Consider the following 27,720-nt stretch of genomic DNA (forward strand, 5'->3'; position numbering starts at 1 on the left):
AAAAAAAAAAAAAAAAACTGGCCACAATTTCATACTTTACCAAAAAAACCTGAACAGCTGCACTTGGGCCTCCTGCTTGTCAAGAGACTGCTTTTATTACACCGAGAGAATGTGAAGTGCCCACTACAGTGTTAGAGAGTCAAGCTGCCTATCTGAAATTAGCTCAGAAAGCATGTAAATGATGAATTGTGTTGAGTCTGTCACCATGGATTAAACTCAGTTTAACCGTTTTGAAGTGGCATTGAGTCCGTGCCATGTAAAATGACATGAACACCAAGTGTGCTAAGTCATGCTCGCCCTGCGAGGAGGCTAATGCCAACCAAATGTACCATCATTTTTCTCCATCAAATAAAGAATCCTCTACAAACATACCTGTAACATTTGGAATGGTCATAAAATGGTTGTTCTAAACATTAGGAACATTCTGTAGAGAATAATGCCATTGCCAAGAGACAAAATGCAGAAATACTTTACAGCACATTTGTACCTTGGCTTCACTCTAGGTACGGTAATCACTAGTGTCACAAACGTACAAGATCACCTTTAACAGTCTAGATTTTTGATAAATTTGAATATAAGACTTTTTTTTATCATGAAGTTAACTCATAATGGATGCGTTAATTATTTGTGCAAAAAGGGCAAGACTAAGTATGCGATAATCATCTTCTCTTCACCAAAAATCAAGGCAAGCTTTAAGTTCTTTTCCTTTCCAGTCTTGGTGGGTGTAACCGTGTCTTGGTAGGTACAGGTTTAGAAATGTGTTTCCTTCTCTGTAATGGTGGAGATTTTGCCATCCACCCTCATTTTAGCATCAGCATCGTTGATGGCGTAGGGACTCTTTGCACTGAGATTGCCTCTCATCCTCAGATCAGAGCTTGGGGTGGTCAGCTTCTTGATTCTCTAAAATTATAAATAGATCCAATACAGTAAGAGATGAGAGAATTGTTCTCCTCACCCTGTGAAGCTAAATCTAAAATTAAAGCAAAGTCATTTGTAGACTTTTTGCGGAGCTGGGTTTTGTATTAATGGATTATTTATGAAGCTCAGTAGAAGTGATTATGATTTTATCTCAAGCCATAGGTATAGTATTGCATACCCTTAAAGAAATTGTTAAAAAACGCCATTTATTTGTAAAATATGACTGATAATGCAAAATAACTTTTCTTATTTAAGAATAGTGGTTACGTGAAGTCATAAATTATTACATTGTTGTTTGACTCCTTTTAAAAACCTAATGATTACTGAAATCACCTAAACAACCCTGATCAAAAATGTACATATCCTTGAATGTTTGGCTACATTATAAACACACAGGTTGACACACAGAGGTTTAAATGGCTATTACAGGGACGGTTCCACACCTGTGACTCATTGTAATTGTTATTAATGTCTGTGGATAAATAGTCAGTGCACTGACTTGGCTGGATACTGCACTATGAGGAAGACAAAAAACTGCCAATGGATCTGTGTAATAAGGTAGTTGAATAACTTGAATAAAGCAAGCAAGGAAGGTATATTAAAAGATATCTTAACACTTGAAAATGCCACTCAGTACTGTTCAAACTCTGATGAAGAGGTGGAAAATTAAAGGTTCTGTTGATACTAAGCCACGGTCAGGTAGAACAGGAAAGATCTCACCCATTACTGACAGATATATTGTTCAGGACACAAAGAAAAACCCACAATCAACTTCGAAAGAAATCCAGGCTGCTCTGGAAAAAAGTGTTGTTGTTGTTGTTTCAAGGAGTACAATAAGGAGTTACTTGAACACAAATGACCTGCTTGGTCAGGTTGCCAGAAGAAAGCCACTTCTGCACCCATGCTACAAAAAGGTCTGCCTTCAGTACACCAGACAGCACCTAGACAAGCCTCACAGCTAGTCATTTGGAGTGATGAGACTAAAATTTAACTTTATAGTCACAACACGAATGCTATGTTTGAAGAGGAGTCTATGTTTGAAAAGGCTGTGTGAGCTCCAGCTCCAGGAAGTTAGTAAAAATTGATGGCAAGATGAATGCAGCATGTTATCAGAAAATACTGGCAGACAATTTTCCTGCCTTTTTTTAACAATCCTAATTAAAATATTATATATACAAAATATAATATTAAAAGTTTCTGCATTGCAAGCAAGATGAAATAAAATGAAATTAAATTTAATGTCGACAGAAATGTCTTGTGGCTAATAAAATGCCAAACAAAGTCAGCCATGTCTAGCTAGCAAAAGCTGAACTGCACAACAGTTGTAAGCAACAACCAAGCTACTGTGACATTTTGTAGCTCAATCTGTCAATAGGAAGTGGCACAATGGGGTCACACAAGGGCAAACAGATACACTTGCAGTATGACATCAAGTCTGTATTGCGCTCAGAGTATTTTTTCCAACCCTGCTATTTGAGCAAATTGCATCTTTGGCCTGTCACAGCTACTGTAGTCAACTAGAAAATTTCTTAAAATTATTTAGCTAAGAATCTTGTCTGTTGTTCTGAGAAGTGCTGACAGGTCACATAATTCACTATAAGAAAATAAGCTGTATATGAACACTTATTTAATGCTTTCTTAGCTATGAATGAATACATCCACTAAAGCTTAGCATATTAGGAAATCATGAAGCATATACTGTACAGACACAGGTGAATAAATATAATAAAAAATTAAGTATTACTATTTTGCTGACTCATTCTCTTAATATCATGACTTGAAGAATTACTAAAGATAATTTACATCATGAAAAAAATCTGGAAATATTTGTTTTCCTTTTCTAAACTAAACCCTAACACAGTATATATAATACAACTAAATACTGTACACATATTGTTCCCTTTTTTTAAATTTGCTATGTAATATAAAGCTCATAAGAATGCTGTAAAATTACTTTAATTTAAGTCACTACTCCTTAACTATACATGGTATAAAACGATTCATTGTACTATTGTAAGAGTGAAATGGAAGAAGATTCTATGTTTTCATTAATAACAACCTGTATTTTGTATTTGTGAAAGGATTTTTTTAATCAGACGATTATGAAGGACATTTGAGGGGAAAAAAATCTGTTTTAGAATAAAAAAGTAGGTAAAAGTTGAGTTGTGCAGTAATTGTCTGGGCGAGACGAGGTGGCCGTGATCTTTTGTGTCAGGGGTAATAAAGAGGGAAAAAAATATTAATGAAGCATTTAATGAATGTCATAGTGTCTGTGGATTTTCTTATTATTATTATTATTAAACGCCCTAACACACACACACACACACACACACACACACACACACACACACACACACACACACACACACACACCACAACTATTACACTATTAACAATCCTCAACTAACAGACATTAAAAGCAATCTGTCTCTAGTGACAGTTTTGAATATTAACATTCTTAGCAAGGGTTGCCAGATTCTTAGCTCATAAACTACATGCTGGGAGACTTTAAAAATATAATGCTGAAGTGTGGATTGAAAGTGTTTAAATGTTACAGATTAAGTAGAATGATATAGAACTCTATGCCAAACTTTTTCTTGATATTTGCAGTTTAAATCCTTCAAATCTGGAGTTATTGCATTATTATAGTAAAGGCATTATTTAATTGATCTGTTATTGAAACATCATAGAATTTAATCAGTATCATATTAGAAATGACTGTGCTATAGAAAGAAATAGAAATCATTGCATCAACACTGTATTGCAGTTTTGATCTGTACATTATAGTACAAAGATTCCTCAACCAAACAAAAGTCTTGGAGAATATTTTATCCAAACATATATACAGCATAACCTTTTTTACTTTTTTAGTAGTAGCAGGTCATTATATTGCTAGACTAATTTATTGTTGTTGATAAAACTGTCAGGATGAAAAATTACCTCCATGAAGGTTCCTTCTGTTTTCCAGATCTGGACTATAATGCCCAGAGGGATGCAGATCATCGATGACATTGCCATCGTCCATCCAATGCCATAACCCCAGTCTGGATACGTGTACACATTGTTGTATTTCAGGGGCTTGTACTTGATCAAGAAGAAGAGAAAAATTCCCTAAAAGAAAGAGATTTTAGAATTTAGACAGTGTCTTCTTGAAACTAAGAGCATTATTGTTATTGGTACAGTATGTAAGAAATAAAACATGACAGGATGTGGTGTCAAAAGGATAGCAAAAGTACCCTGGCAGTTTCCCAGTAAGCACATATCATAATTCATCAAAAAAATACACGTCATACGTAATAGCTGTTTATAGTTACATTTAATATAATCTGCAAAAACAAATTTGTTTCTATTATTAATTAAATTTATAGTAGCTCTTAATAGTTCATCTTAGACCAGCCTCTGGTTTTTATCTCTTTCTTTATATTAAAATACAGTTATAAGGTAATAAACATTTATTTATGTGAAAACACTTCTGTCTTGAAGGTCTTCCAGTCATTACATTCGTTAGAGAAAACTCCTGAAAACTTACTGAACAGATTCCAGGGGTAAGGATCTTCCAGCACCATTTGATGAAAAATATGGGCTTGTAACCAATCATGTCCTCAATGTTCGAATAAAACCTGTCACCGCCTGAAAATGGCATCAAACGACATGATGTAAACTGTCAACTGTGTTCAGAATGATCATTCATTACAAATGCTAATTGTATATATAAGTATGAATGCCATCTTTTGCCTGAATAAATGAGATCTTCAAAAATATCAACATATTTGCAATACATGTCATGTTCCAGCAGGTGTCAGGGCAGCTACACAAGTGAACCTCTTCTTAGCCATGCAATGTCCATCAACAATCTTACAGTTAAAGGATCAATTTAAAAAAAGCCAGTAATTCAATACAATAACACTGATAGCTGTTTCAAAGTGATATGGTGTGGTTAACATCATTGCTGGTATGATGTTAATAAAATGAAGCATTTACTTTAAGCAGTGTAAGGTCATGGATCTATCACCGGGGCTTCTTGTGGCTAACAGGGACAAAGGTCATATCTCTTAGACTGAGTGAGAGAGTACACACACACACATACAGAGAGAGAGAGAGAGAGAGAGAGAGAGAGAGAGAGAGAGAGAGAGAGAGAGAGAGAGAGAGAGAGAGAGAGAGAGAGAGAGAGAGGCACAGAAAATAGAGCTCTTGCATTTTCGACGAGAAGCACCTACAGTATAAAATATTAAAGTGGAAGAAGGCTTTACCGTAGACCCAGCCAATGCAGATGGACTCAAAGATGGCCACAAACAGCAAACACATCCCACTAGCAGCATAGGAATCAAACAACTGGAACACATACATGCCACCCTGACAAAGGAGAAAAACAGAGTACTGTTAAATACTCATAAGATCAAATAAAAATAAATTATGAACATTGTCCAAGAGCATATCATATGTATATGTTAAATTCTACATTTACAGTACATACAATTTGCAGGATCTTCAAGAGAGGAACTATGGGTTCTTTAACAAACACGTGCCATATATCAATGTATGAAACTTTAACTAGACCACACTATAAAGTGCCTCTCAGAAAAAACCTTCTAAGAGACTGGGTTGTATTTATTACTGACTTAAAGAAGCTTTTCTTGTCATTTCATCCATATATAGCTACAGTAGTGTAGTACACAGTAAAATGAGACAACATTCCTCCAGGACCATGGTGCTACATAAAACACCAAACTAAATAAAACAGAATTAAGACCTAAGCACATTAATGAAGATCTAATAAGATGCTAGAAACATATAGTATAGTATAGTATAGTATAGTATAGTATAGTATAGTATAGTATAGTATAGTGCTATGTAGTGTAGTTTAATACAGTATAGTTTGGTAGAGTATAGAACAGTACAGCACAGGACAGTATAGTAGTAGTATAGTGCTGTTTAGTGTAGTGTAGTTTAGTATAGCACTGTATAGTATAGTATAGTATAGTATAGTATAGTATAGTATAGTATAGTATAGTATAGTGCTGAGTAGTGTAGAATAATATAGTGTAGTGTAGTACAGTAAGCTATATTATAGTGTAGTGTAGTGTAGTGTAGTGTAGTATAGTATAGTATGATGCTGGGGAGTGTAGTAGACTTACTAAACTTACTTAGTAAACTTAGATTAGTACAGTATTTTATAGTGTAGTGTAGTACTGAATTTGACAGTGTAATATCATCTGTTTCAGTAGACACTATAGTATGTCCACAAGGCTTGACAGTATTCTGACTAAAATCTATTTCCATATTTAAACTTGGTCTGTGTAGCCCTGTGTGTCTAACTCATATAAATAATGAGCCATGCTAAATTTATTTATTTCAAGGTGCAGTGTAGTGTAAATAAATATAATTTGCTTAACTATTTACAAATAAAAAATATGATTGCATAAGTTTTTTTTGCACACCTTTTGCTTTGAAACTCCTAAATTAGTTCTTTGGGGAAAGAAACATGGTTAGAGCGTCAACATTTTAGCTTGCTCATTAAGAATGACCTCGTTAGCACTTTTGCAGTTGCTGAATGTATTGCTTTTATTTTACCCTCCAGTGGAATAACAGATTTGCCCTTATGACAAATGAATTTTGACCAACATGAGTAAATGTATACCCTACATTTGCTGTAAACAAGCTTGTTTGTTGTAACAGACTATTTTATAGCCAAAAAAGGTGCATTAAGTGCATTTTTATATATTCAGTATTTGATTTGAACATTTTTTCTTCAAATAATATACTGTAACCAAACATGAATGTAATAAAAATAAAATAATATACTGTTATCTTTTGTTAACATAGTTAATATTACAAATTTGATTACATTCAAATAGTGAGCTAGAAATATTGCTGAATAAATAAACAATATCATAAAGTTTAAAGAGTATAAAGTATAGAGCAAAGGCTGTATTTCTGCCATAGCTCAGAATTCTGTAGCCAATCACAGCTGGGTGTTATTCAGTATAACCATATAGCTATGAGAGCAATATTGCTTTCATATAAGTTTATAAAAAAAACAAATCAATATAGAAGAAGTGAAATGAAATTTTGGTTACAGCATGGCCAAATGTTCGATGATTTTTGCATCAATATCAGAATAAGATTCCAATTAAACTATTCTCACTTTGATTTGATTGATTGTATAATTGATTTATACTTTTCCTTAAAGTGCCTTGTACCCTGTTTAAGTTCTGTTAGCTGTATGTTCATTATTATAGTTGTTTCTTGTCTGTAGATTTTATGTTCATACTTAAAGTCTTGTTTTGTTACACTTAACTTACTGTAATAATAAAATGCACTTGCATCTCTCTTCAACTACTAAATCCTGACATGCTCAACTAATCAAATTATGGACTGGAGCTATTGTATAATATTTCATATTAAGATATTGAACATTTTGTTTCTTTATTTTAAAATTGTCCAAAATTGTAACACATTCTGTTCATTTCTATTATTTTGAATGACAAAACCCCAGATTTTCAATGTGGGCTCAGATTTATTGACACTGTATAAGCTGATGATATATATAGCTATACTTAAAGAATTAGCAGCACAGACACAGATACTCAGTGAACAGAAACTTCCAATAAACCAGAAAACCACCATAAATGTGTAAATTGCGAACAGCAGAACTTTAACCATGCTAACCCAATAAAACAATTACGAAAACAGTGCCTTGCCAAATGGAAAAGTACCTCATGTTTATGTTTTACAAATTTTCTTCAAGCATTATGTAAATACTTCCGAAAATCTCTCTTGACCCTTTTGCCATTGACAGTGGCAATTTCCTCAGTTGCTCTCACACCTGATTTGTTTCATCAAGTGACTTAATGATTATTTCATGCACAGTGTTATGTGTGGCAGAGCTTAACTGCATAAAACATACAGCTTGCTGAAGGTAACCTTTTCAAGCATCACAGATGTGAAGAGCAGACACAGATATATATATATATATATATATATATATATATATATATATATATATATATATATATACATAGTACAACTAGAAGCACAATGAAAAGAATTTTAATCTTTAAATTTGTTTCGCTACTTTGCACGTTCGACACAGTATACCATAAGTTACATCGTTTAAAGATCTTAGAGTGCAAAATAGCATTTTTCTTACCTCTGTCAACATCGTTAGACCCAAAATATAAGACGCCACAGACATCCCTAAGATCAGGAGCTCTCGACGGTATCCCACTCTGAAGGTTTTGGGGTACATGTCCACCACGGCAGTCACAAGACTCTCTACACACACAAACTACAGACCAGTATCAATATTTAATGTGATTTCTTCATTGCATTATATGTATATGTATCGTTATATGTCTGTTTATTTTTTTTTGTTGTTGTTTTTGACATAATTAAATAAAAAAAAGTAATAATAGCTTGTCCATGCTATGTTTCGACTCAGAAGTAAATTACGAGTGACATAAAATTATGTTAGATTTAATATCTGATTTAATTTCATTTCAGTTGGTGGATTTTTTTTATTACTTGACTGTCCAGGCCAAGGAAGATGAGCATCATAAAGAAGAGGCATGCCCAGAGAGGAGACCATGGCATCATAGTCACTGCTTTTGGATATGCTATAAAAGCCAGACCTGGTCCTGAAACAGATGATAAATATATAATTATAATAAGAAAATGTGTGGTCCATAGCTAAATGATCATAACTATACCCTTCTATGGCATCTACCTAGTTGCAGTTCTAATCTAATGACTCATTCATTTAACAGTCTGTAGTTTATACTAAAATCATACTGTATAAAGATCTTCAGCATTGCTGGATCAAACTCTTTAGTTAGTGATAAATTCCCATTGCTGCCACCATTAACAGGTACTTGAAAACATTGTGGACTGTCAAGTAAAAGAAAACTAGGACAGAAAAAAAGAGAAAAACTAAACCAAATAAAAAAAATCCACACTAAGTATAATCAATTTAATCATAATATAATTATTTTGCACAGTTGAAGATCACATATTGATTGGGTAGATTATTGCTTTACCGAGTGCTTTTAATAAAAAAAAGGTAGTGTAGACCCAAAGGAAAAAGCCTATTTACACTTAATCAGTAAATGGCTGACAGAAAAATATCTATTAAATTAAATGAAATGCATATTTTAAATACGGATAACTTTAACATATGTAGCACCATGTGCTATGTGGTTATGAATCTGTTTAGTTGATTAATGATATGTATTTGCCTGTGATAACTGAGTCTGCCAGTGATCTGACCTCACTGAGGATTTGGTACGTCTTACTAAATCTGGCTCTGGCACGGGTGGATTAGAGGCACAATATGTGGGCACAGCATGTATTTCCTAGAAGGCAACAAAGGTAATCACAATTTTTTACTGTCTACTGCGTGAGTCCCTCGTAAACTCTGTAATGCATCAGCATGGCTCAGATGAATCACTGAAAAACTGCATTGAACCTTACTATCAATTATTCTTTTTCACATACCAGTTTGTTGAACATATAGTACAATAGCTATTCCTCTTAACATAACCGAATAGTTGTACTTGTGGTATATAAGCTAGATTTTTAGGCATAATTATACACCCATGACATTTTCTACATTCAGAACACTTTACTTTTTTGAAACACTGGAATCTGTTTTAGTGGGGATGTACAGTATCTATACCATATATTTTCACTAAGTATGAGTACATAGATTTATGTACTTGCTGACACTGAGAACAAATGAATAACAGGACTGTCAAGACTGCTGATAAATATCCCATTCATCCTACACACTACTGTACATGCATACACTATATGGAAATTTGTCCAGCACACACACATTTGTGGCTCTTCTCCAATCTGCTGCAACAAATGTGGAAGCCCACAATTGTGTAGAATTGCTGTATGCTGTAGCATTGTGATTTCTCACCACTAAGACAGCTGTTGGAGCATAATCCCCCTGTGCACAAAGTAAGGTCCATGAAGACAAGTTTTGTCAGGATTGGCATGGAAAACTTGCCTTCTCAGAATCCTGACCTCAACCCCAATGAAAACCTTTGGGATGAACTGTAAAGCTCACTGCATGCCAAACCTCATTAGAGCCTGACCTTGCTAAAGCTCTTGTGTATGAATGGACAAATTACCACAACTATGCTCCACATTCTAGTGGAAAGCCTTCCCAGAAAGCTGGAAGTGGTTATAAACAGCATAGTTATGCTCAGTTTCTCCCTTTGCTGATTGATTAAAGATCAGTGACTCAGTGCTGATTTGTGAGGCTGTAGGTTGAAGTCTTTTTAAAAATAAAACAGACATTCAACACACCACAGTGTTCTCCAGGTTACAGCTTCAGGATTCATGATGGGTTTCATAATTAAGAAGAATAAAAACAATAACAATCCCTGCGGCCTAACAGCATTTGTGTCCTAGTGTGTACTCGATCGGCAGTCCACAATACGCATGCTAAAACTAAGTAGATAACTACTGTATTTCTTGTTACTATATTTGAAGTATTAAGATGATAATACCACAATAAGTATAAGTGTTGCATGAACATCTAAACGTATGCAACATCATAGATCAAACCGGGGTTGCCAGATAATGTCTCACAAGTACAGTTATTTTTTAAGTAATCTTGGTTCATCTGGAAACAAAGGAAATTGTGCCATTATATTATTTTATATTATTAATTTAGTCTTCCACAGTTTAGTGCCATAATGATTCAATCTGGCAACCCAGATTTTTCATATCTATCATCTTCAATAATGCATGTGTGTTTTAGGAATATCGACTAGAATATCCCAAGGCAATGTGTGGTGTCTTAAATATGAATTCAATTATAATAAATTTAACTGTCGTTTTTTTGTTTTTTGTTTTTTTTTTACCAGAGAGACAGCAATATTAATAATTTCCTTTTCTCTATCACTGTATGAAATTAGACAATGGGGTCCCCAATGATGGCTACAGAAAGCTACTCCTGTCTCTGTTCTCTGCACTCACCTGATTCAGCCACAGCTTCAATCGGCACATTCTGTTCATAAGCCATGAAACCTAACACAGAGAAGATGGCAAACCCTGCCACAAAACTTGTGCCACTGTTCAAGCAGCATAGCATGATGCAGTCCCTGAAACACAAACAAATTACTGTAAACAAAATCTAGTCTTGTATTAAATTAAACGAGTCGTTAAAATCAGGCAGAAATGATTCAGAAATGAGATTTTTGTTAAACTACTGGCAGCAGACTCAAAAAACTGAAGCCTTTAATCTTCCCTTTCATTTTAGTTACGTAAGCTTGACAGCTATAGTACAAAACTAAAAACTTCACCAGGACTTTTGAGCTACATTTAAGATGATGGGGAAATTTTCAGTTCGTCAAAGGTCACTTTCATCTATGGGCAAATTCTTCATTTAATTTGGTAATATTTCAACAGCATTGCAAGATTAGAATTATCCTTATTTTTTCATTCATTCATTCATTTCTTACCGCTTATCCGAACTACTCGGTCACGGGGAGCCTGTGCCTATCTCAGGCGTCATTGGGCATCGAGGCAGGATACACCCTGGACGGAGTGCCAACCCATCACCGGGCACACATACTCTCATTCACTCACGCAATCACACACTACGGACAATTTTCCAGAGATGACAATCAACCTACCATGCATGTCTTTGGACCGGGGAGGAAACCGGAGTACCCGGAGGAAACCCCTGAGGCACGGGGAGAACATGCAAACTCCACACACACAATGCGGAGGCGGGAATCGAACCCCCAACACTGAAGGTGTGAGGCAAACATGCTAACCACTAGGCCACCATGCACCCCTATTATCCTTATTTAATAACTTAAATATATCAAATCTGTTTAGTATTTCATTGAATTTAAATTGTACATGTAAGTGTGTAATTTCAAATACAATAAATGATTTTCCATTTTCCGGGACTGGACTACCGAATAAATATTTAGTTAATTATTTACACAGTTCGAGACATTTGTGATACTAATATACTGCAAAAGGCTGCAAAATTAAAATGTGAATGAGAATATGAATAAGTGATAATGCAGACTCTAAATAAATGAAGGCTTAAGCCTTAAGATATTGAGATTAAATTTTCAGTGTGACACCATTAAACTAGGGCTACAATAAATATATGAAACTTTATTTTACAAATATAAAGGAAGGTAAAACACTGTGGAAAAGTGTGTTAATAATTCACTGTTTCAGGTCCTAATTGGTGTTCTCTGTCTTTTGTAATCTGGCAAGTTTGGTTGAGTTAGTTCAAGGTACAAGGTTGAAGTTTTTTTATTGTCAATGCCACCAGAGGTGAAGACATACAGAGAAATCGAGATGTTTCTCTTCTCTCTTATCGAGTCTTTATATTGTCAATGCAATATAGAGAGTTTGTATGATAATATCAGCAGTTAGTGCAATATAGAAAAACATTTGTATTGATGTAACAGCAGTGTACTTGTAATAAATAGACATATATAAACCGAGGGAATATAATCCATAAATGTGAATGAATATACATCTGAGTAAATGTAAACCGGTGAATCTGTAAGGTGCAAATAAAAATCAGAATATATGTAAACATGCTGAATACTGAGTATAAAGGCATTTGTAAGATGTAAGACAGATAGCAGCAGTAGGACAGTAGTGCAAAAAGACTGTAATGTTTAAAAGTGCAACAGTGTCAGATATATACAGAGAGTGTAAAGTGTCTTATGTGCAATGAAGAAGTGTGGGGTGAGCTGTAGATTTTTAAAGTTCAGGAGTAGGTGGGAGTCAGGGAGGTAATGAACATCCTGATAGCCTGATGGATGAAGCTGTTTGTAAGTCTTGTGGCACGAGCCTGGAGTCACTGATACCTTCTCCCTGAAGGCAGTAGGCTGAACTAGAGGTTTGATGGGTGTGAGCTATCAGCAGTGATGTTGATGGCTCTGATACTGAGACAGGTATGGAAGATGTCCATAAGAGAGGGCAGAGAGACACAGATGCTCATACTGGCTGCATTCACTATGTGTTGCAGAGCCTTTCAACAGGAGGCAATGCAGACTCTTTACCACACAGTGATGCAGCTGGTGAAGATATTCTCAATGGTGCCACGGTAGAAGGAGCACATGATGGAGGTGGGACTCGAGTTAATACTTATATATAAAATGTATTAAATACATTTTATATTAAAATATATTAAATACTTATCGAGTTAATAATTTTTCCATAATCCTTTCATTAATATATTTTTTTTACACATTTCACTTTTATGGGTGGGCTAGAAACTTCCTAAAGCAAGGAAAAAGCGGCTTTTATTTTGTCAGCGTGGCACTCTGAAACGGGGTTAGGAATTATCTGTGTTTTAAAGACTGATTCCATATTGTTTGTTTTAATCTTCTTGGTCTGAGTCACATTTGGATTCATGGCCCATCCAGATACAGGAGGAGACTGGGGATCAGTGTTTATGGTTGGACTTTCATCAGTGTGGATTATCTGTCTCTTTTTGAACTGTTTTTAATTTTTGGACTGTTTGACCAAGGCTTCTTGGTTCAGTGTGCATTTCTGGATCAATACTGTACATTTTGTATGTTTATCTACTAATATTGTTTTTTTAAGCTTTTAGGCAGCTTCTGTTATGTTCAATCATGAATTGTGGGTTTCCCAAACATTGAAGTAATTCAGTAACTGCTGGTTTACCTAAGCTGGTGATAATGTTATGTTACAGTACAACAGGGCCTATCACAAGTGAAACAGAAACAGAAGTTTGCAGCACTACTAATGCTTGTTTTTCAAGGCTTACCTGTAACAGTTGTTATTATAACTGTTATAGCTCCCAAGAGCAGTCAGACATCCCAGACAGATGGCATACGAGAAAAAGATCTGAGTTCCAGCATCCACCCACACCTAAGAAAAAGGGTTACATTTATATTTAATATATGCAATAACACCCAACCGACTCCCTTGAATTGTGTTATTCTGCTTATACCACAGCAATTTGCCAATGATTTTTTTTTACTTATAAACCAATGACATTCAACACAGTTCTATTATTTAATGTCATTGAACATCTGTGAGACAAGTTACTTCCTGTTCTAGCTTACATTATAACCAGTCATCTTCTCACCAGCCTCTCTTTTCTTCTCTCTCTTGAAGGTAATGAAATATCATGTGAGTAAAAAAAACAGAAAGGGCAAAACTTCTCTGTCCTGAAGACTCTTGTAAAATTTAAATACATTTATTCCATAAAATTTAAATAAATAAATGTCTCCTAACAGAAAACCTCTCAACAATAATTGTAAATATGTCTATTATTATACTTGGATTATGTAGCGTGTCCTCCAAATAAATCCATGGGAACGCAACGGTACTACGGGAACAATAAAATGTTACAACTAGAGTATTAATATACTGTCAGAGCTGCTTTTTGATATCAGACATAAATCAGATTTTCTTTAATATATTTTTAAAAAATGTAATTGTGTTTTATGAGGAACAAAATATTTTAATTCATTTAATTCATGGTTACAGAAGCTAGCATCTCACATCACATTGTTGATTATTTTCCTCTAACAGCACTCTGTGTCTTACTTTATTCCTTAAAACATATACAACTGCTTTTGATGGTTAAGATACTAAATAACTGTCTTCATTTGTTACAATTCTTTGTCTTGACATTTTTAAGTACAGTAGGTAAGTAGATTTGTGGCCCCCTGAGCAATTCTTGTCTGCATTCTGACTTACTTGGATAAAAGTAACAACTGGCTCCTAAATTATTTAAAGAAGTTCCCGATATGTTTACATTATCTAGGGTCTGAATTGAGTTATTTTCTTGCTGCTTAAGGATGGTGTAAAAATTTAGCCATGGCAAATTAAGCCAGAGCCTTGTTTGAACTGCTCTCACATAACCATTGAGCCACTAATCTCCTTTACTGGGAAAACAATTGACAGCTTGCGGTATTCGCTTCCTCTGGCGAGTAACCAGGGAAACTCATCTGACCTCACAAACTCAGAACAGCTTCCCTCCAAGAACATTCATTCTGAGCCCGTGGTCATTTACACCCTTTCTGTTTCCCACTAGGCCGCTGTGGACATGCTAGAACAGCTTTGCCTGGACACGATGCTAAGTTATTTAACCGTTGCTGATTGGTGTTGTGGCTAATTTGGAGGTTTGTTTTGTCTTGTTTGGGTCAGCAGATGGTTTGCCTGGATTGAAAGAAAGTTTTCACTCCTTTCGTAATGTAGAAATAATGTATAAGTTTTATGCCTTACTCGCCTTTGTCTCATTTATAAATGAATGCATCAAGTCATAAAACGAAATAAAAAACAGACACAGGTGTGAATTCGATGGTGTATGTCTACAAATACATGCGTTCAGCTGGAGAATAAATATAACTAAAAAATAAATTAAACTATTTTTTTTGGAATTTCAACTTTTCTTGGTTGTGTAGAAGTATTATTAAAGTAATTTTTTATTCAAAAATGATATCCATCTCAAACCTCTGCTTTCTGAGATGCCCCAAGTGCAAAATATTAAGACATCTTAAAGCACTAAAATTTCATGTAAGGTTGTCTCAATAGAGGGGAAAATATCTGACACTGAAAGTCTGACTCATTTTATACCAGATATAAGGAGACAAAATGATTCATTTGTTTATACATATTAAAAATGCCTGATAAGTCAATTTCTATTCTCCCAACTGAATAGAAAATCAGCGCATTGGTTAAATTGGTTAATTAAGTAACAGTTGCACTCCTTTACACATGATTATTATAAACTTGTCACAGCAAGTATAAAGGAAGTCTAAGTAGCACTGTCTAACCTTCAGGTGTCCTAAAAGCTATACAAAATTAATGATGTGACTGATGTGCTAAGAATCAAAAGATACATTTGCAAGTGGCTAATGGATTTTGGGCTCATGCACATTTCATGCATTTCCAAAAATGTCAAGCGCATCCACAGAGCTTAGACAAGCTTAGCACAAGAACTGATATAGACAATGGCTATAGGAAATGTCCTCATCTTGGAATCTAATTCTCTAGTCAGTATTGTATTATGTAGTTTTATGAAACAATATTTTAGCCTTTGATTTGGTATGTTTTATATGGTTTGTTGGAATAATAGCCAATGTTTAAGTCTAAAGAGGCATGCTGACCATTAGAAGAACCATTATTAAAACTCATGAGGGTTTATTTATTCGTTTTGTTTCTGTTTGAAGTGCCCAAAATTAAATTTAAGATCATATATAAATGCTAAAACTGATTGGAAGGCTGGAAGCTCAGATCCTAGCACTGCCAAGCTGCCGCTGTTGGGTCCTTGTGCAAAGACTTTCCTCTCTCAATTATAAGTCACTCTGGATTGGAGTGCCAGCCAATGTAAATGCTAATGTAGTTGAGCTAGCTGGAATAGTTTCTTTTAATCAGACTAAATGGCCTCTTTTTTATTCAGTACCATGTGTAGCAGTATGCACTTTCTTCTCTATCTAATATCCTGTTCAGCACAGTGCTTTCATTTTGTGATATTATTTTTCCTACAGTATGCTCTGCTCCAGCATGAAATATTACATCTTGTATGTGATCGCTAAATGAAAAAAGAAAACAAAAGAAGACCCTTGGGTGCAGATCATTGGGCAGTGTGGGTGATATACAACAAGCGCACAGAGTGGGAACAAACTACTTATTGTACACACTGAAAGCTAATTAAACATTGGTGTCGGAGGCTCTCTCAGCCAAACAGCAGTCCTTTATTACCCTAGCTGTTTCACCCTGCTTTTCTCTCAACTTCCCAATCCTCACACATCCCTCTCACTCACTCCCCTTTCACTTATGAATCTTAATCAGATTTTTCTAACAGTTCAGTTTCTAACCGAACTTTGGTTATCTCAAATGTGACATTAACTTTACATATAATAACCTGGGCTTACACAAAACATGGCCATTCATCCTTTACTTCACTCTAACATTAATCAGATATTATTTTAAATGAATTAATGTTCTAAACGCAGATGTAAACTTTCTCCATAATGGTGTACTGGACAAAAATAGCAAAATCAGTTGCAGAAAACCAAACTTTGATCATTTATCCTCCTCCTCATCATGATCATCATCATCAGATATGCTTTGAGGCAATGGCCACTTATTATCATTTGTGGCACGAAGAATATACACAGAATACTGACCACATATTAATCCAACATGTCTGGTAAAAGATCAGAAACCTGACAGGATATTGGGAAGATATTCACTATGGCATCATAGTAAAGAGCTCAAATCACTTTTGGAACATTGTATTAAACTGGGAGCAGCAAATGACCAAACTGTCATGGCTTTTGATTTTCAACTTTTATAACATTTGCGATATTTGGCCGAGTGATTATATTTATCTAATTTACATAACCATGCAGTTAAGGGCATTGCTCACAGGCCTAATAGCAGCAGCTTGTCAGTGCTAGGATTTGAACTTTGACTTTTGAGTTACTATTCCAACAGTTTAACCTCTAAGCTACCACTGCATAACCTTATTCATTTTTAATCATGTGACATTTAAGACAATTAATAACACACACTTACTAAAAATTAATCTTTAGTATAATATACATTGTTGAAAAAAAAAAATCTACACCACACCCTGAAGTCTAATCTGAAAGCTGGCATTCTAGCACATACAGGCTAGTGGGGTCCTGACGATATTTAGGTTGTTTCTGTATTACGTGTTCAGATTTCAAATTTGAGGTGGAAATTCCACTTTTGACTGTTTAAATCCTATTTTATAATTTAGTCATTTAACTAAAACAAATAGAAACTATAAAGAATATTGTGGGATTCTGTAGAGTGAGTGAGGAAGGAAAGCATTTTATTTTGGTGTCTAGTTCTAGGCAAACTTTGCATCAAATAAATAGGGAGGAAAAGTCAATGTTATTAAAAAGTTTTATTCTATGCTAGCAGGTCAAAGTCAAGGGACCTATAAATTATCTACAGAGTACCTTTTAGCCTTTATAAACAATGTCTGTATAAACAAACACTGTTTTATAAAGTATTTAAAGTTCATCTGTAACAAATAGGACATGATGTAAAGAAGGGCTTTCTTACCTGGGGGTCGGAGAGCCGGGAGATGTCAGGGTAAAGGTAGAACTTGATTCCATCAGCTGCACCAGGAAGTGTGATCCCTCGAATGAGCAGAATCACCAACATGAAATAAGGGAAGGTTGCAGTGACGTATACTACCTATAGGATGAATAGTATTGGTAAAGGTTATGAAACCAAATATTTACTGAAGAAGTCATCCAATGTAGAGTCAATATTTGCTCTATATTGCAATACAATATATCAAAATTTGCAATACTTGCTGTGTAACAGACAAAAGCAATATTAGTTGAAGAAAGTTAGTTGTACCACTGAGACCAAAGGGTTTTGTAAGTCAACTGGTATAGCAATACCTATTGACTTGCTAAACCAGCACCAGGTTAATACTAATTAGCATAAACTAGTACAGAATCCATGCTAGTCCTAGCTGTTCTTGAGTAGGCATGCTATCTAAAAGCTATAGACAGTTAATGAGCTAAAGCAAGTATGACACAAGGAAAAATGAATACAGGAGGAGGTTTTCTTTCACTAGTCTACCAAGTGTAAGTGAATGGTGTTGGCTTGAAAGAGAGAGTATGAGTGGTGGGAGCAACACTCTTGAGATGGTGAGAAGGGGTTAAGGAATGCTCTGAAGCATGCCAAGCAGGCAGGTTTGGCTCTCAAAAGCTTAATTGAGAGCAGGCTGAAAGACTGATTCTCAGGGGAAAGGATAAGGTTCAGCTCTGCGCCAGAGGTTTTGATTGAAGCAGCACTTATCACCATGTCTCCGTCACAAAAAAGGACAAAGATAGAATACCCAAGAGGCTACTGATTTGTGATTTGTCAACACGATGTTCACATTCTAAGCCATTATCAAGTCTCCAACAATAACAGAAAGAGAGAGATTTGTCACACGAGATACAAGTGGATTTTGATTCTTCACTCCATCGTACAAGTCGTGGCAAAACATCAGGCCATTGCTTGCTCTCAGATATACTTTAGAGGTTTCTTAATTTTGTTGGCTTTTTTTTTTTTTTGCAGAAACCTATTCAAGGTCCATAGAAATGAGTTCCAGCATATTGAAGTTCTTTCAGCTTCATGAACAAAACCGCACTTTGGGGGTGGCACTAGGTTCTTGTCCTTTTGGCATTCAGTCAAGTCCATGCAAGGACAAGACAGGGTTTGGACACAAAAGCTTTCTGCCCTGTTTCCCTCTAGAAGGAGCCCAACCGGGATGTGTTGGCAGTGTGGGAAAATGTGTGGCAAACTAAGGTACAATTGCCAGTGCCTTCACTTTGACCTCAGCCATTTACTGTACTTAAGGTTACATTTACAGGACAACAAGCGTGGCTTTACGGGGATTAACATTTATCCTGTTCACATGGTTATGTAATCACGGCTGATTATGTATGTTCCCTTATAGCCAATTCTTGCTGACTTTTTAAGGATCCTTCATGTAAAAACAATTGACTATTCTGTTTATTTCAAGACATATTTAAAATTGAAGTTTGAGTCTGAATTTTCTCCCCTACACCAGATTAAAAACAACAACAGATGTTGTTGAGCTTGGAACAAAAAACAAAAAGCTGCGAGTTTGTTACCTTAGAATATTTAATCCCTCATGATAAGAGCTTCCAAGGTCTCTAATTTTGGATAATACTTTTCAATTAGTCTAACACTATGATAACATATACCAAACTGTGAGCACAACAAAAAGTGAATCCTCTGTTTGGCAGGTGCATAGTTTTTACAAACAATGCTCCTACTCGCCATGAGTCTCGGAAGCATGCTGATTTTCTCCCAGCTCTCACCGGGTGAACGTTTAAACCCTCAGATTCACAGGTCAGCCCCATGCAATAAATCTACCACTGGCTTATGTGAGAATCACACATGGCAACAAAAGGCCTGTGGTGAGCAGCCTAGCAATAGCCCTGAATGCTCTGCTGTGTATAGCGTTCAAACAGGAGGAAAAAGTGCCTCACTAGCCGCCATAATTCCTCACAGAAGGGAATGGGCGAGCTGAAGAACTCTGCATGCTCCTCATGAACGCTCTACTTTCCGTCATTGAATACAGAAATCAATCTTGGCCTGGCCACTAAAGCCTCGCCGTGAAGGGACATTCTTCCCTGTTACTTCATGGCCAAACAAAAGCTACTTCAAGAGACACAGGGCCTCGCTGCCGAGTTCTTTTCTCCGGGACCTGTACAATGTGAACCCATTTGTTTTTCCCCACACAACCCTCTCCTTTCTCTCCCCCACACATCCCTTTTCCTTTTCTTCTTTCTAGCTCATTGAGCCTGTTCGGTGTTCTTTAAGACCGCTAAGCATCCAGAGGAAAGCTAGTATCTGAGGATGAAAGTTCTCACTAGACTTGAGTACTTGATAAAGACAACAGAAGGCTGGACTTGTATATTTCTCCCCCTAAAAAACTTGTATATTTTTTTTCATGAAGTTTTTTTTTAACAGAAGTCAAAACCTTGCTTGATTTTTTACAGCAGGTTATGTTTTAGTTCTGCTGATTCTTTTTTTAAACCTTTCCTTAACCGACTTTGCTTAAGCCAATAGTCAAACAAATGATAGTCAGTCGTTCTTGACAGGTAAACTACAGTGTGGCCTTTTAAAGACCATCTTGTTGATGAGGTCTTCATTCATTCCAAAAGAGAAATTCATTTGTAGTACTTAATGTTTTAGATCTTGATCAACATTAGTCTCATCTCTTTCAAAATGTTAAAGCCTGTAATTGTTAATATAAGACTGACTGAATTAATATTTATAAGTGAAGCAAAAGAAAGGTCTGTTAGGTCTAGGTCTGGAACCTAGTGAACCAGTGCTAATGTATTCACTGATGGAGACTTCAAAGCACTTTTGTGTGTCGCTGTGGATAAGGGAGACTGCCAAATAATGTACTGTAAATGTCAATGTAAAGAAAGAAAGATGGAGGTGAAATTCCATATTCGTGTATCCTTTCTTTCACACATCCTTACACAAACACACACATATACACTGCCAAGCAAAGTAAAAACTACAGTACAAGATGCCCTGAACTATTCTAATATACAGTATGTGCTCCATCAGTTGTGTTACAGGTAGATTTTTACAGCACATTTTCTCCAAAACAGTGCAATATTGAATATGGTCTAATTGTTATAAAATATTTTTATTTTCTTTATCCAAAAGTATTTATATGTTCGTATGGAAACATACTGTATATATTTACATGTATATTTGTGTATTGTATATTATTTCTTAAAATAAGACTTAAATACTTACTGACTAAAAATAACCCTTAATTTTACCTTTCCAGTTGATTTAGGACCTTTCCATATGCAGAAATAACATATGATCCAAGCCACTGCAAGGCACAGAGCGAGTTCCCAGCGCAGCTTCCCAACATGCTCGATTCCGTCGGATATACTGAGGACTCGACGCCTGAACAAAAAATAAAATCATTGTCAAACCATGGTCATGTTATAAGAGGAAGTTCACATTAGTCCATATTTTCAGTTTATCATTCACCATGTTGCAGAAAAGTGGAACGGACAAGTTCATTTAGTCACAGATCAAGGGTGATGTTTAAATGTGTTCCCTAATTTCGATCTGAATTGATCCCAGACCACATCATTTAACAGGGATTAAACAAGCACTGATTATATCAAGTTCATGACCCTGAAGTTGAGTCTGAAACTGAAGTTGAAATTTGTACTTAAAATCAGTCATACTTTCAGTTTTGAAGGTACGCATGTTTTACATATAAAAGCTACAATCCTGTCTTGGGCTCTCTGTCCTTCTGCCATTAATCATCTCTGACATGTTCCTGGATGAGATCCAAGGAGTCGTAAGAGCGATCTGACTGCTAAGGCTTGGCCTTGGCAAACATACAGAAAACATTCTGCGCCAAACTTGTGTCCATACCATTTCTAGCTGTGCGAGTACCCTTTTGATACTTGTTCACAACAGTAATGCGAAAAGAATGACAAATTATCAGTGAAAAAGGTTACGTAGTTCTGTGGAATAGTAAGCGGCAGCCCAATTGCTCCATGGATGTCCTGTGCCAAAAGCTGTCTGGCAACAGTGAGCATCACTGTGCTTTGTGACTTCCTTGGCTTTTATGCTGATGACACGAGATAGATCGTAAGTGGAAGTTACTTGAAGTCTTGAAACTACTTTCTCAATGAAATCCCTACAGACTCTTGTCAAACTAGAGTCTGACCTAAGAAAGTCTCATTTAAATAACAGGAGTCTTTTAGTAAGTTTACATTATTAAAAAAAAAAACTATCTAATATTATTGAATGTACATACATGGCTTTGATGTTAAATTACCAATTCTGTGACAAAGCAGTTCATCATCTGAAGCCTATCATCTGTGAAAGATTTGGGAAAAAAACAGCGACAGTTACACTTACTCCCAAAACTCAATGACTGGTGAGGTGGCATAGGGATTGCTGAGGTTTGCCACACTGGCATTGTTGAAATCCACACAGTTTTCTAAAAAAAAAAAAAAAAAATAGTATGTACTAAATGGTATTCATTCATGCATTCATTCATTCAATCAATCAGTCATTTGTTCATTCATTCTTTCATTCATTCAATCTTCAGCAACCACTTTATACTAAGGGCTGTTAATCACTGTGCACAAGGAGAAAATTGGGATGGGGTGCCAATATATTGCAGAGCACTATTAACACACACATTTACACCTTGAGGCAATTTGGCATAGTTGACCAGTTTTTAGGTTCTGCAAAGTAACTGGAGAACCACAGAGACATAATTACATAGGGAAAACACAAAAAAACAATAATTGGAGTGCAGAATCAAACCAAGGACTCAAAAGATGTGAGACCTGGCAACCCTAGTGATTAATCCTATTAATATTTTCATTAAAATTAAATATTTCAAACATCCCAATCTACTTATTCACAGTCAGATTGATGAGTAAATACTATCCAGCAAGAGGAAATGTTTAATATTTTAAACTCAGTAATGTAGCTCAGCATGTAAGTTTTCATGACAGTGACTAGAAGATTGTGAGCTTAAATTTCATGGAGAAAAGCCATGGACAGACACCCTCATTTGTTAGCAACTAATATAGCTAACTGCGTAGCTAATATTATAGATTTAACAAGGAAATATATATGTATGGTGAATATACACTCCTTTAAAGTTAAGAACCAATATTTTGTTTACAGTTGATGCTGAAAACAAAGCCATGCTTTTTTGACATCACTTGCTGTATCCAGGAATAACGTGACCATCCTGAATTTGGCTGTTTTTTTTTAGGTTCGTCCTATTCGGAGAGTTTCAAATTTTAATCACACGCATTATTACTTCACCTAGTGGTTAAATTGGGAACTGCTGCAAGAGCTAATAGAGACCCACTGGGCAGGAATCACACTGCCCCATGTTCAGGCTGGGGGAGGAGCAGCAGACCGTACAGTTATAACAAGATTGCCAGGCAGAGATTCATTCATTCATTCATTCATTTTCTACCGCTTTATCCGAACTACCTCGGGTCACGGGGAGCCTGTGCCTATCTCAGGCGTCATCGGGCATCAAGGCAGGATACACCCTGGACGGAGTGCCAACCCATCGCAGGGCACACACACATACTCTCATTCACTCACGCATTCACACACTACGGACAATTTTCCAGAGATGCCAATTAACCTACCATGCATGTCTTTGGACTGGGGGAGGAAACTGGAGTACCCGGAGGAAACCCCCGAGGCACGGGGAGAACATGCAAACTCCGCACACACAAGGCGGAGGCGGGAATCGAACCCCGACCCTGGAGGTGTGAGGCGAACGTGCTACCCACTAAGCCACTGTGCCCCCCCCAGGCAGAGATATTAAAATAATTATCTTATCTTTGATTACCAAAATAATTCATGTGTGCAATGTGTAGAAATGATAAACGCTAGGGTGAGCCATGCTTCCATAATATTCATAATTCTTTTCATAATTCTAACCAATTAAACAAGATTGTTTTGGCTTCCTACCTCTGAGAATTTTGTGGGAGATCAATTAGGCTCTCACAATAAGATTCCTGAGGTTGATGTAGTGATAAACAGACCTGTGTTCCAGTAATGACCGCAGGAGGCCCAGGGCAGCTCAGTGGTGAAGCAGTTAAACAGGTAGAAGATTGCCCATGCCAAAATAACCACATAGTACACGTTCAGATGCGCTTCGATGACCTGAGTTGCATAACCAATACCTTAAAAACAAAGAAAGAAATTATAGGATATATATCATCCTCAACTTGCTATAAAGACTGCTCATGTAATATAGCAAAAAACACAGATTTTTCTCATTTTACAGAACACCCTTTAACATATTTAAAAATGTAACCTTTAGGAATTACTTTATTGTACATCATCTAAATATAAAGGTTTGTATAAATAACAGCAAGACTATCGTAGCTGTATCATGGTACAACATCCATACAAACCCCTATTTGGTAAAGTGAAGTCATAGGCATTTAATATATTTGATATAATTGGATGATTTCAAGTTAATTTTTCAGGCACAGCACTGCCAAAATCACACCAATGAAACAGTGATGTAGTCGAATTACGTTATTTTAAACAATTACCAAACACGCTGTAGGGCTGTAGGGAGCTCTAATCATGAAACATTCAGAATTGTAAGCATACACATTATTGTCTTGTAATAAACATATGTAATATACAGTTTAACTGTCACATATTTTAAACCTTTTGCCCACTTATTATTGCTGTGAATTAATTGGTATAAATTCCTATGTCCCATATTGTCATAATCATTTTGACAAAAAACAAGTAATGATAATAGTCGATTTTTAAGATTTTATTATTTATTCACCCTCAAAAAGTGGACAGACTTTCCTCCAGCATGTGATTCCTCCTTCACTGGTAAACTGGCCTAACGCTGTCTCCAGGAAGAACACAGGAATACCACAGCACACGAAGAAGATGACATAAGGCACAAAGAAAGCACCTGCAAAACAGACCAGAGTTTATATTCCCCCACAGTGTGAGTTCCTGCGTTCACACTGTAAACAAGCACTGAGGGGGTCATAGTATTTGCGTCATTTCATCACAGCTGGTTAGAAGCATCAACAAGTATCTTTCCTTTGAGTGGGAAGATTTTCTGCATTACAAGGACAATGACTACTTTGGTCTTTCAGTCAGCATGATAGAATCCGAACCAGTTATATTCAGTGGAAAATTTATATAAAAAAAATCACCTTTTTAGGTTTACATGTTTAATTTCAATTTTATGGAAAGCTTATAAAAAGGACACTGAAAAGAAAAAAAAACCTACTGAAATTAGGCAACACAATATGAAAACTACTGTAGTGACATCCATTTTAAATCCTAAATCAATTAGTTTGACTTAACCTAATATGCTACTAGTAATGATACTAGCACAAATACTGCTACTTAGCATGTACTGTATCGTCGTTTCAGGTGAGCATGCAATGCTTTCATTCACCTTGAACAATGCTACCTCGCTGTCATGGGCTTAACCTTGCTTGTGCTAGCAATGTTTACAGTTTTTAGATTAGCAGGGTTGCAAAGTTTAGCAGTGTTGCTAACTTTATAATGTTAGTTTTAATTCAGGAAATTTTGCTTCCTGGAAGATCCAGAATATATTTCTAAACCTTAACACTCTAAAAAGAACAAAAACAAAAAAGTTGAACCAAGAAAATATTACACCATTAGGAAGCAGGCACCCTTTATGATAAAAGTGCAGTTTGCTAAGTTTGGCACTGGGAAAGTTGTGTGATCATTTTCTAACAACAATGTGAAACAAACCACATGGTTTAAGAACAAAGCGTTAGGTACTGTATATTTCTGAAACATGGAAACATATTAGCTGTGTTACTTAACACTGTTAAGCTGTGTTCATGCTAGAATGAACCTACAGTAGTAAAGCCAAGTTTGGGTACCAAATGCCTGGTTGGCTTTTGTTAAGATGCACTTTTTATGAACAACAGCGTTGAGTGAACTCAAATAGTGTTCAGTTATAAGCAGCTGGGCTTAAGTCTGTAGGTTTTGCTTTGGAGGTTTTGGATGCTTTTTACCTAGTTTGAACCAAGCATGGGTAACACAGCCGATCTCAAGTGAGCGTACTGGCTTAAATGTTACTTTTGTTTAAAAGATGCATCTATCTAACATGCTTAAGCGTTCTTCAGATTGTTTCCTAAAAATGAACTCAATCTGTTTTTTTTTTATTGTTCTGGGTTTTAATTCCACTGGTATGTCAATTTAAACTAATACACCATAGTATTTACCACGACTGTTACTGCTGCTAAAGCACTAGTGCAGACATGCATCCAGAAGGATAATAATTTCTAAACACCCTCCACAAAGTATACCTTTGGTAAGGGTTCATCATCTTCTATGATCGGTCTATAACCTTTTCAGCAGCAGCTCCCAGCAGTAATATTTGTAATAAAACAAATTATACTAAAGCTGGGTATATGCTATGTTTTCTGAATGTTTATCCAGACCTCCAATTTGCCAATAACAACAACAACGACAACAAAAAACCATCTTCTCCAAATGTGCGGCTTTAAAAAAGGTTCCACGTGGAACCTGTTTAGAAGAAAGCTGGGATTATGTTTACTGTAACTTTCCAAAGGGTTCATGATTATGTGTTGATTGGAGTGTGGACATCATTTCAGCTCTGTGATTCTACCACTAGTAGTAGTAGGTGTTCGCTGTGGTTTGTTTAGTAACAGATGCGTCAATCTTTAAGTGTTTTGGTTGTAAGATTTTCGGCGAAATGATGAATTAGACGACCTCGAGCGTCTCACCTCCTCCGTTCTTGTAGCAGAGATATGGGAACCTCCATACGTTGCCGAGCCCGATGATCTCTCCAGCCACCGAGAGCACGAACTCCAACTTGCTGCCCCACTGGCCGCGCTCATGCACGGGGCTCGAGTGCGGAGCCTCGGCGTCTTCCGCGTGCCTCCCGTTCACCATGGGCACGGGCTTGTCGGCTGTCATCACCTCCCAACAGCCTGCGAGGGAAAAGCGGGTAAAGCGCTGGGGGTCCGAACTGGAGCATGCGAGGAGAAAATCGGACCCGACTCCAAAATGTCTCACGACCAAACTCAGACACAGACGCGCGCGTGCAGACACAAACACACACTCACACTTCAGCGCGTGCACACACACACACACACACACACACACACACACACACACACACACACACACACACACACACACACACACACACACACACACACACGGCGCGCAAAAGCGCATCTAAGACGCACATTTGATTAACAAGTGTGTGACTATAATAGTACAGACCCAACATAGTGCACACATTTATCTCTGATTTAAAAAAAATCAACTGCAAATGTACTGCAAATAATAACAAAAGTGATGGAGCTGAATCCGATGTAGATGTTTTACTCACCAATATAAAGTCGTGCAGTAAATCCTTTCTTGGCTGATCACCTGTTATCAGTCTCAACCCCAAAGGCTCAATTCAAGTCCCTTATGCAAGATTAAAAGAAGGATAAATAGGAATAAAGGTCTAAATCTGTGTGGTGGGAGATGGGGTGTGTGTAGATCTCAGCTGTGTTTGTTGCAGAAAGATGGACGGATTTGCTGTTCTTGCTGTTGCTCAGCTCCGGTTCCTGTGTCTGATCTCAAAACGTCTCTGGTTGGAAAAGAGCCATGTGGGAACGGGACTCGCATCCTCCTTAACACCACCACTCTCATTTAGCTCACACTTACTCTGGCCACACACTGCAGTCCGTG

General features: G+C 36.4%; 1 protein-coding gene across 1 annotated transcript; it reads right to left on the bottom strand.

Annotated features, from left to right (window-relative positions):
- On the bottom strand, window positions 1-27,720 carry slc6a11b (solute carrier family 6 member 11b). The gene is made up of 15 exons (XM_027140747.2): window positions 27,374-27,720; window positions 26,760-26,966; window positions 24,800-24,934; window positions 24,033-24,173; window positions 22,366-22,447; window positions 21,258-21,390; window positions 17,989-18,123; window positions 13,703-13,806; window positions 10,909-11,033; window positions 8,443-8,555; window positions 8,069-8,206; window positions 5,169-5,271; window positions 4,448-4,548; window positions 3,859-4,029; window positions 1-900 (listed from the first exon to the last, which is right to left on the bottom strand). The coding sequence occupies exons 2-15, from the start codon at window positions 26,950-26,952 to the stop codon at window positions 751-753; spliced, it is 1,824 nt and encodes a 607-aa protein (XP_026996548.1). The 5' UTR covers window positions 26,953-26,966; window positions 27,374-27,720; the 3' UTR covers window positions 1-750.

The sequence above is a fragment of the Tachysurus fulvidraco genome, chromosome 2, assembly GCF_022655615.1.
Source record: "Tachysurus fulvidraco isolate hzauxx_2018 chromosome 2, HZAU_PFXX_2.0, whole genome shotgun sequence".
NCBI lineage: Eukaryota > Metazoa > Chordata > Actinopteri > Siluriformes > Bagridae > Tachysurus > Tachysurus fulvidraco.

Excerpts from the sequence above, each read along its gene's own strand:
- slc6a11b (XM_027140747.2), bottom strand. The coding sequence starts at position 26,952 with ATGACAGCCGACAAGCCCGTGCCCATGGTGAACGGGAGGCACGCGGAA. Across the intron at positions 8,556-10,908 it reads TGAAGCTGTGGCTGAATCAG|GACCAGGTCTGGCTTTTATA; the intron begins GTGAGTGCAGAG and ends CATCTGTTTCAG. Across the intron at positions 4,549-5,168 it reads CTGCATTGGCTGGGTCTACG|GCGGTGACAGGTTTTATTCG; the intron begins GTAAAGCCTTCT and ends TGCCATTTTCAG.